The 10,144-nt window shown below is 39.9% G+C and overlaps 1 protein-coding gene across 4 annotated transcripts; it reads left to right on the top strand.

The window, feature by feature from the left end:
• Positions 1–622: 622 nt before the first annotated feature.
• mtmr2 (myotubularin related protein 2) lies at positions 623–9,009 on the top strand. 4 transcript variants are annotated; one of them, XM_046040088.1, is made up of 16 exons: positions 623–899; positions 3,415–3,517; positions 3,602–3,625; positions 3,765–3,831; positions 3,939–4,033; positions 4,112–4,216; positions 4,692–4,796; positions 4,877–4,960; positions 5,043–5,192; positions 5,280–5,468; positions 5,655–5,837; positions 5,942–6,148; positions 6,269–6,361; positions 6,453–6,566; positions 6,779–6,955; positions 7,072–9,009. In XM_046040088.1, the coding sequence occupies exons 1-16, from the start codon at positions 820–822 to the stop codon at positions 7,234–7,236; spliced, it is 1,941 nt and encodes a 646-aa protein (XP_045896044.1). In that variant the 5' UTR covers positions 623–819; the 3' UTR covers positions 7,237–9,009. The 4 variants fall into 4 exon arrangements, with proteins under 4 accessions (XP_045896044.1, XP_045896043.1, XP_045896045.1 ...); XM_046040087.1 differs by having other exon boundaries at positions 624–899; positions 3,768–3,831; positions 5,652–5,837; XM_046040086.1 differs by having other exon boundaries at positions 625–899; positions 5,652–5,837.
• The last annotated feature ends 1,135 nt before the right edge of the window (positions 9,010–10,144 follow it).

The raw sequence follows: 10,144 nt of genomic DNA, 5'->3' as shown, positions 1-10,144 counted from the left end.
AATCCAATTGAGCACATCTGGGACATCATGTCTCGCTCCATCCACCAACGCTACGTTGCACCACAGACTGTCCAGGAGTTGGCGGATGCTTTAGTCCAAGTCTGGGAGGAGATCCCTCAGAAGACCATCCGCCACCTCATCAGGAGCATGCCCAGGCGTTGTAGGGAGGTCATACAGGCACGTGGAGGCCACACACACTACTGAGCCTCATTTTGACTTGTTTTAAGAACATTACATCAAAGTTGGATCGGCCTGTAGTGTGGTTTTCCACTTTGATTTTGAGTGTGACTCCAAATCCAGACCTCCATGGGTTGATAAATTTGATTTCCATTGATAATTTTTGTGTGATTTTGTTGTCAGCACATTCAACTATGTAAAGAAAGGAGTATTTAATGAGATTATTTCATTCATTCAGATCTAGGATGTGTTATTTTAGTGTTCCCTTTATTTATTTTGATATATATATATATATAAAAGAAAATACAAGTACAATACTTTAAACAAAACTACAGATAAAAAAAAAAAAACTACTTACAAGTAAAGTACAGTGAGTAATTGTAATTCGTTACTTTCCACCTCTGGTCCTGTTTCAGAGCAAAGAGTTCATCGAAGGCAGCCGGCAGGGGGCACCACCGCCAACAATCGCCTCCTTATGACAGGGATTGGGAGGCTGCTGGGAAAAGATGGCAGCTTCCTTTTGTGTGTGTGGATTTACTGTACTCCGAGGGGGGGTTTAAGGCATTCCTCAGTGGACTCACGTCTCCATCTAACACTTGGGGCTTACACCGCCGATAGTCCAAACATTTTGAGCAGGAGAACATGGAGAAGAGCGGGAGCATCGACAGTCTGGGCTCGAAACGCTCCTCTTCCCGACAACCGAGTGTCGATTCATTGTCCAGGTAGCCAAACCCACCACAACGCATCATTTTTTTTAAGCTAGCTAAAAGTTTTGTTAAACTAACAGATGGCTATGTATTTCTGTTTTATAATTTACTTTAATATGTTTAATCCTAATGGCGTTTCTGTAAACTGTCAGGAGTGCCTGTTAAATATATTATGTTGCTAATCTGGTGAACAAACCATGAAACAACCACTGTTATTGACAGTTCATTAGGGCATTCATTTAAGGGCGGTGTTGTCAATATAGGCTATTGTTCCTGAAATTAAAAAAGCGAAATAATATACACTGTGAAGTATTAACTATGAGACATGAGAAAATATTGAATAAAAAGTGCAATCACAGGTCGCTACAGCCCAAGGTTGGGGTGACCAGACATCCCCGTTTTACGGGGACAATCCCCGGTTTTGGTGGCCTGTCCCCGGAAATGTCCCCGTGTTTAACTGTGTGTTAATCATAGGTGTAATCAATAAGGTGTTAACAGACCTGAAATCAAATTTTACAGACATAATGTGCAAACATTACTTTATGTCCGTGGTAATAGCAAAGGCATGTCTTTGTGATACCTTAACGATTCTTTTAACGGAATAATCTCAGTTGTGGCCAAATAAGTGTTGACATTACGTGATTATAGGCAATAATGGAAGCCTGTTGTGATGGAATGTGTTGGGTAGGTGTATATATATAATATCCTTGTTTATATTTGGAAAACGGAATGTAACCTGTAATTAACAGACTTACTGGTGAGTGATATATAAAATAAAGACATGATTTCTCTTGCAATTATCCTTATGACTCTACATTATTTAACTTGCTTTGTACCAACCAATCCAGTCCCTTTTACCTGTTGAAATAGCTTTAAATGGCCAATACAACCCATAACATGCAGTATTTCACTTGACAGAAAGTGATTACAGCCTCTAATTATTGACTGAAAGGTAGATTCTGCTAGGGGTGGGGAAAAAAATCGATACAGCATAGTATCGTGATATTTGCCATGGCAATACTGTATCGATACACGGACGCCAAGTATCGATATTTTATTATATAAATTGCAGATGGGAGTTTTAACTTTTTGGTACTAGAATAATAAAATCTATTGCTTTTTTAGTCCACTAGAAAACTTAACAGGACCTAATTGGAAGTTGGAAAAAGGTAATAAATTGCAATATATCTCAATATATTTAAAATCGCAATAAAATCGAATCGCAACATAAATATTGTGATAATATCGTATCGTGGGGCCTCTGGTGATTCACACCCCTAGATTCTGCCTCAAAATGACTTGATTTCATTCAAAAATTATATTTGGCCGATTTATAACTCAACTAGTACTTTTTACCTCTTAAAATACCTTTAAATGGCCAAAACAACACATAAAATGCGTTATTCTACTTGCCATAAAGTGATTGCAGCCTCTATCTATTGACTGAAAGGTAGTTTCTGCCTCAAAATGATTTGATTTCATTCAGAAGAGTTATATTTGACAGATTATAAAACCGAAATTGTCCCCGTTTTTAAATATATAATAAAATATTTTTTAATGACATACTGACCACCAAACCAAAAATGCCCCCGGTTTTCATTTCAGAAATCTGGTTACCTTACCCAAGGTGGCGCCTTCAAGCCTAGTTCACACTACATGATTTTTAGCCTGATTTGCCGCTCGTCAGGCTGTGATCGGGGGTAAATCAGCGGCTGATCGGCGTTTTGATTACTTGTTTTGCCCAAGCACCAGTCAAAAACTCTCAATTTACAAAGTTTTAAATCAGAGAAAAGCTGCAGAGCCTCATACTTGAGAAGCTGGAACCTGAGACTGCTAGGCGTTGTTTGATAAATGGCTTACATCCTGTAAAACTTTTATTTGCTTCAATCACTTAACTCACCCTGCCTCTATTTGGGACAGGCCTTTAATTCCTTTCGCATAAAACTCTTGCTCAGCAAAGATGGGAAATAGGCTTCTATCTGCTATGTTTATTTAAACCAGAATGAATATTACTTGAACAAAATGTTTTGCTTTTTTCATATGTCTTATTTTTCAAGTTTATAAACATTTATATTTGTATCCATGATCTAAGCAGCGTAGAACTAGCTTAAGTGGGTGACACAGTGGGCTTTTAGTGGTTTTATACATCCAGAGAACTTCTACAAAAACCGACCAGTACATTTATTTGTCAAAAACGTGTAGCCATACCAGGCCAGTAAAAGGGACAGGCATGTAATTAGGACATTTAATAGTTTTATGGTAATTAAGCACTAGTCTGCACCATATTTTAGTTACTCAGTCTAACAGCTAAATATCTGAAAACTTCTACTCAGTTTATAAAAATATAAAATTAATTAAAGCATAAATATGTAATTGCTCATTTTATTCTTTATTATTTTATTATTGTTAGTTGGCTTATTATTTAATCAAATCATTCATTCATTTCAGCACAACAGAAATGGGATGAGAAATGACTGCGGTTAAACCCTATTCAGACCTTCTTATTGTTTGTCACATTATCTCTCACCAGTACTTCCACATCTCGCTCTGACCGCTCTGCCCAGGCCAAACCACCCTCTGTGATGTCCTCTGACTCTGTGGCCACCTCTGCAGAGCTCTCCCCAGAGCTCAGGGTTAGTAGTCTGCACGTAGTTCACTGAGATCATGCTTACTAATGATGACAGATGCATGACTCTTGTCTTTTCTGCACCCTTCAGGTTAAGCCCAAAACTCTTGCCAAGGTATGCCAAGTCGTGAATTACACGTTACCCACCACGTGTCTTTGAATAATGCTTTAGAATGATTACCTTAGCAAGTTTCTTGGGTGCAAGCCAAGTGACTGCTCCACTTTTAGGTCTTATTTGTATCTAATGTTTCCAGCAGGTACTTAGAGATTCGGACAAAGAGGAACCACAGTTACTTCCAAATGAAGTGGTGCAGGACATGGGTAGGTTCAATCACAGCTACTCAAAATAGCTTGCATGCATTTAAGGCAAAGTAGCTTCTTCCACATTAAAACAATTTGTAATATATTTGTTTTTAATGTTCTATAAGCCCAAGATGTCACCTACTTCTGTCCTTTCACCGGAGCACTGAGGGGAACAGTGACAGTTACCAACTACAGACTTTTCTTCAAATGCATGGACAGGGTATGCTTAGTGAATTTTTTAAAAAGCACCAATTTGGAAGAATCGTTAGGTGTTTGTTAATGTGTTGGTGGTTTCTAGGAGCCAGCATTTGTGCTGGACCTGCCCCTTGGGGTGGTGAGTCGAGTGGAAAAGATTGGGAGTGCATCAAGCCGTGGTGACGTGTCTTATGGGCTGGTTTGCAAGGTGAGTAAGATGTGGAAGTGGTCTGGATTAAACTACACTTCAAATGTTGACAGGTTACAGATGCAAGAACCTACAGATAGCACAGTAGACAGTCATACAGAGCACAGGCTAAGGCTCCTCCCCTCATCCCTGTTGCATAAACAAATCTGTCAGAAAACATTAAAGGTGCCGTAGAATACTCATTTTCAGGTCCCTACTTGTATTTAGGGTTTCTACTAGTATATTACATGCTGTAATGTTTGTCATACTGTCCATCTGTTGCTTCCGCACTTCTTTTCACCCTCTGTCTGAACACTCAGTTTTAGCTCCCGTCTCTTGCAGGCCCCCCAGAGCAGCCAGAGGACATGAGAGGGAATACCAGAAAATATTTACCTTTTCTTCATAACAGTATAAGCACTTTCTGTGAGATATGCTACACTGCACAACCTACAGCTCTGACTCTCTAACCCTGACATTCTGCTCTGCGTTTGTGTAGGATATGCGTAATCTACGATTTGCGCACAAACAAATGGAGGACACACTCAGGAAGTCCATTTTCGAAGTGCTGATAAAATTTGCGTTTCCTGTTTCAAACGGGCTGGTGAGTGATTCTGACTGTTTCTGACCACTGCAGCTCTGCTCTGTCTACCGACTGATGAAATTCTCTCCCATTTTCCATAGCAAATCTTTGCCTTTGAATACGGGCAAGTCTTTCCTGAAAACGGATGGAAGGTGTATGACGCTGTCTCAGAATACAAAAGACAGGTATTTAAAAATGACACGGTCCGACTGCTTGGCTTAATGTTACAGAAAGCTTATTACATCGGTTGCTTGTGCGTTTTTAAAGGGTATACCCAACGAAAGCTGGAGGATAACAAAAGTAAACGATCACTACGAGGTCTGTGACACCTACCCATCAACTCTGGCAGTACCTGTCAACATACCAGACGAAGAGCTGAAGAGAGTCGCTGCCTTCCGAGCAAAAGGAAGGATACCTGTGAGTGACCATTTCGCAGCGTTAGTCTAACTATATTCTCCTGTGCAGCGGGTCTGCCTGTTGTAATGTCTTATACTCTGTGTATAGGTGTTGTCATGGATCCATCCAGAGAGCCAGGCGACAGTGACGCGCTGCAGTCAGCCCATGGTTGGGGTAAATGGGAAGCGCAGCAAAGAGGATGAGAAATACCTCCAGGCGATCATGGATGCTAATGCTCAGTCCCATAAACTCTTCATTTTTGATGCCAGGCCCAGCGTCAACGCTGCCGCCAACAAGGTTTAGCAGATTTGTTTTTTATATTTAAAAAGAAAAACATAATAAACTTAATAAGGAAATCATCTTACCCGTCATTAATCCTGTACATAGTGGCCAGAGGTTAGGGTCATTTGTAGTACAGCACCATCAGTGAAAGTACCAGTGTTCTTTTACTGTCTTCACTTGTCTTGTGTTTTTCTTCAGATGAAGGGGGGTGGTTATGAAAGTGAGGATGCATATCAAAATGCAGAGCTGGTGTTCTTGGATATTCACAACATCCACGTGATGAGAGAGTCCCTCCGCAAGCTGAAGGACGTGGTCTACCCCAACATCGAGGACTCCCACTGGCTCTCCAATCTGGAGTCCACTCATTGGCTCGAGCACATCAAGGTGAGCAGAACGATGTATCTCTGTGAACCAGGAGAGGCAGGGGAAAAATGAAGATGAGCTAATTCCCAGCCTCTTGACAAAGTCGTTTGTGTGTATGTTTGTAGTTGATCCTGGCAGGAGCACTGCGGATTGCAGACAAGGTGGAGTCGGGGAAAACATCAGTGGTGGTGCACTGTAGCGACGGCTGGGACCGCACAGGCCAGCTCACCTCGTTGGCCATGCTCATGTTGGACGGTTACTACCGCACCATTCGCGGCTTCGAGGTGCTGCTTGAGAAGGAGTGGCTGAGCTTTGGTCACCGCTTCCAGCTGGTAATTTAAATTTCTTCAATTTTTCCTACCTTTTCTATATTTTGGAAAACCACATAATTGGCCATTGGCCTCTCCAGTTGCATCACTTAAAGTCCATTCCTCTTTCATCATTTCTTAAAGCGCATCGGTCATGGCGATAAGAACCACACAGATGCAGACCGCTCACCTGTCTTTATTCAGTTCATTGACTGTGTCTGGCAGTTGACTCGCCAGGTAAGCAATACGTGTACTGATATGTCGGGGGAAACAAATTTAGAATAAAATGGTCTTTCTAGGACACTAATAAAATGTTTTTAAATTTAAGTTTCCTGCAGCCTTTGAGTACAACGAATACTTCCTGGTAACCATCCTGGACCACCTGTACAGCTGCCTGTTTGGGACATTCTTGTGTAACAGCGAACAGCAGAGGTTGAAGGAAGTAAGAACATTTTATGATTGCGGTAGCTGGTGCAAAATTAGACGTTTTAATGTAAAATATTGGAATGACTGTGGAGTAGAAAGTCTGTCACTGGTGTTACGGCTGCCGCCGGCACCCATCTGTAGTTTACCTGTGCATGTGTCTATCTATTATGCTGTTGGAGGTTTCTTGGGCATTCTGTGTCATGACAATCACACCTTTTTATTTGACAGGAGATTCCCAAGAGGACAGTATCGTTGTGGTCTTATATAAACAGCCAGCTGGAGGAGTTTACCAATCCTTTGTATGTGAACTATTCCAACCACGTGCTGTTCCCTGTAGTCAGCTTACGTCACCTGGAGCTTTGGGTTGGCTACTACATCCGCTGGAACCCGCGCATGAGACCTCAGGTTGGTGAAGAAGCCTGTCTCTTGTTTGAGACCTGATGTCAGTGTAGTCCGAGGAAATAGTTTGCACTCCATACGTGCTCCACTTCACAGCTTTAACTTTTTGTTGTTGTTGCCAGGAACCTGTTCATCAGCGCTACAAGGAGCTGCTGGCGAAGCGAGCTGAGCTTCAGAAGAGAGTGGACGAGTTACAGCGAGAGGTGACCAATCGCTCAGCCTCCTCTTCCTCTGAACGGGCAGGCTCCCCCACACGCTCCATCACTCCAGTGCAGACATTTGTTTGACACATCTTGACCCTCATGGCGGTCATAGAAGCTGAACCCTACCTGTGAGAAGGTGCCATACTGTAGTAATCAGTAGGCAACACTTGGCGCAGTGAGGACCTGTGTGTCAAACTGCCTCTTTGGGTGAAACACCGTGTTAATACACTACCAACAAAAGTCTGGTTAGACAGATTACTGTATTTGCATCTCTCACAGGTCATGCAACCGAAGAGTGACTGCCTCAGACTGCTTCACAACAGCCATATTTTACTCTTCCTCCACAGTTCAGAGGACATGTAACCAGAATAGTGAGTACTGTTTAGCATCGACCTACCTACAATCGATGTTGATTTTTCTTTTCTGAAGTACACAAATATTGCGCGGGTTAAATATGTATGCCTTATTCACTTCATAGGAACACTCACTTGATTCCTCTACACTGCAGTTGTTTGTTACGTATTGATTTGAAAGCAACACTGCTGAAGCAAAGATGTACATTGCTGTAAAATGATTTGAAGCTCTAAACTGTAGTACTAACACTAACTAACAACTAACTGGCTCTGGAGTTTAGTCAAATATTAAAGACATGTAGCTAAAGAGCTGTAATGTTAGGTTCTTCTAATAGTAAGAAAGATAGTGTATTAAAAAAGGCAGGCTGTCTTCATAAGCCAGTGCTTTTAGATTGTTGTGACCAAATATCTGTTTGTTTGTTTTTTTTTATGAATACATAACGTGTCATGCATTGCATTCCTCTCACTGAGTGATGTACGATTTGTAAGTTTCATTTTTCTAACTAGTTAACATTATTTATTATGCTTTAGTCCAGACTTGTATTTATGGCTCACAAACACTCTCATGTCATAAATTCATTAGAGATTTTCTTGTGAATTATTACTAAGCCACACAGAATATGCAAGAGTTCATTTTTCCCAGTTAATAGTCATTAACGCTTTTTAAAGCTAGTGTCAGCCAATATCCTTTTTGTAGGCAGTAGAATTTGCAACTAATTTGTTTTGGGTATTTGTTTTTTGTTTAATGAATATGAATGAATATCTGTGCCTTTCTCTGAATGACTGACTGGGAGAGTGCAAAGTGAGCATAGTGCCACAGTGAAATGGTAGTCAGCCTTTCCACTGCACGTGTGAATACTTCCAATAAACACAGGACAGAACTTAAAGGAGTCAGTATGGTTTGTTGCATTGCTGTGACATGAACACAACTCCCTCCAGTCTATTCCTTGGTTTTAGCTGTTAGTGTTTCAAATGGTAACCGAACCCCAATTACATTAGCATTAATTATCTGTTGTTATGATTATGGCCCTGCCATAATATATAACAAACCGAGTGCCTTTTTATTATAAATGAAGAAATATGAAAGTGATTTAAAAAGTCTGAAATTTACAGTGTGACTGTGCTGCAGGGTAATATTAGACTGCAATAGAGGCAACATTAGCCTGGTCATATTCAAGCTGTTTCACTCTCATACCTAAATATTAGATGAGTAGCCATAAATTGGCTTTAAGGCATCCTTTACCTATTAACAGGCATATTATTCTCTTGACTTTTGTTTTTTACTCATGCCTACTTAAAATGAAGTTATGTTTCTGCTTATATTGAATTATTCTCCCTTTGAAAATGTACAGCTATTAAAGTGTGACCATTTTTCCACACGGGTGACGTGACAGTGCAATGCTGTATCCACTTAATTGCTTCAAAACTTGATATAAATATCTTGATATACTGCATACAACAGCAAGTCAAATGTCAAAATGTTTAAATAAAAGTATGTAATCAACTTTTTGTGAACTTTTGGGTTCTTTTGTGTGTGTTAGCAAAAATTTAGTAAAACGGTGTGTGTTACTATTTTTCATTGTGATCCAGCAAAGCTATTCCTATTTCTATTCCTTGTTGTATTTTATTAATTAGCAAGCAACTGATTCCAAGGAAACACACAAAGACTTGAGAGAGGAGACCAAAACGAGGGAGAAACGCTGCATGTGAAAGTGGGGAAAGTAAAAGCCTTATGTTTATGTAAGGCTTACAGAAATGTGTTCAGGGGACCGGAAAAGAGACAGGAACTGGGTCAGGGTCAGCCCAGGAGTCGGGTGAAGAAGAAACATGAACAAAGTCTGAGAAGGCAGATGAACTGCTATGGTCTAACTAGTTTTCAAGGCAAAATCAAAATCCAGCTTAACTCAAAACAAGATTTTAGTGAATTTTGTGAACTTACTGTTTATCTGACCACAAATGAGATAATATTTAGGTTGGGAAAACGACAGACTTTATTCACTGATTTTGGTGAAACCAGATCAAATTCTACAAAGAAAATATTTTCTGGTTTCCCTTTGATGTCCTCTGGTTGCTCTGCCTCAACTCTCATTATTTCATCAAACTAGACAGCTAGTAGGTGATCTTTAACCAGGTACCCCCTCACTGGAAACAGAAAACAATATAGTCTAATAGAGATTACTCAACCCTGCAATAAACTAATTCGCAAAATGTTGATTGAAATGTCACACACATTAAATACCCAAGATGCATTAATAATTATAATTCAATAATATATACATTATTCTGAAATGTGCCACTCTGCATAATGAGTACTTTTACTTTTGGTACTTTAAAAATATTTTTATGCTAAGTGAAATTTTGAATGCAGGACTTTTACTTGTAACAGAGTACTTCTGCACTGTGGTCTACTACTTTCACGTAAGTAAACTATCTGTACACATTTACAAAAGCTCTGCCATATGTAGACTAAATGATCAGAATCAGAAATACTTTATTGACTTTTTAGAATATATATATAAGAAACCATAAATATAATTATAATAATACCCTACAAATTATGAATCATCAGAATCAAACAGTACAGGTGTCATATAGAATCAAAAGCTGTCTAACTGATTTACCTGTTTACCGTTTTTACC

Source organism: Micropterus dolomieu, linkage group LG23 (genome assembly GCF_021292245.1).
Source record: "Micropterus dolomieu isolate WLL.071019.BEF.003 ecotype Adirondacks linkage group LG23, ASM2129224v1, whole genome shotgun sequence".
NCBI lineage: Eukaryota > Metazoa > Chordata > Actinopteri > Centrarchiformes > Centrarchidae > Micropterus > Micropterus dolomieu.
This window is presented reverse-complemented; position numbering and strand designations above follow the sequence as displayed.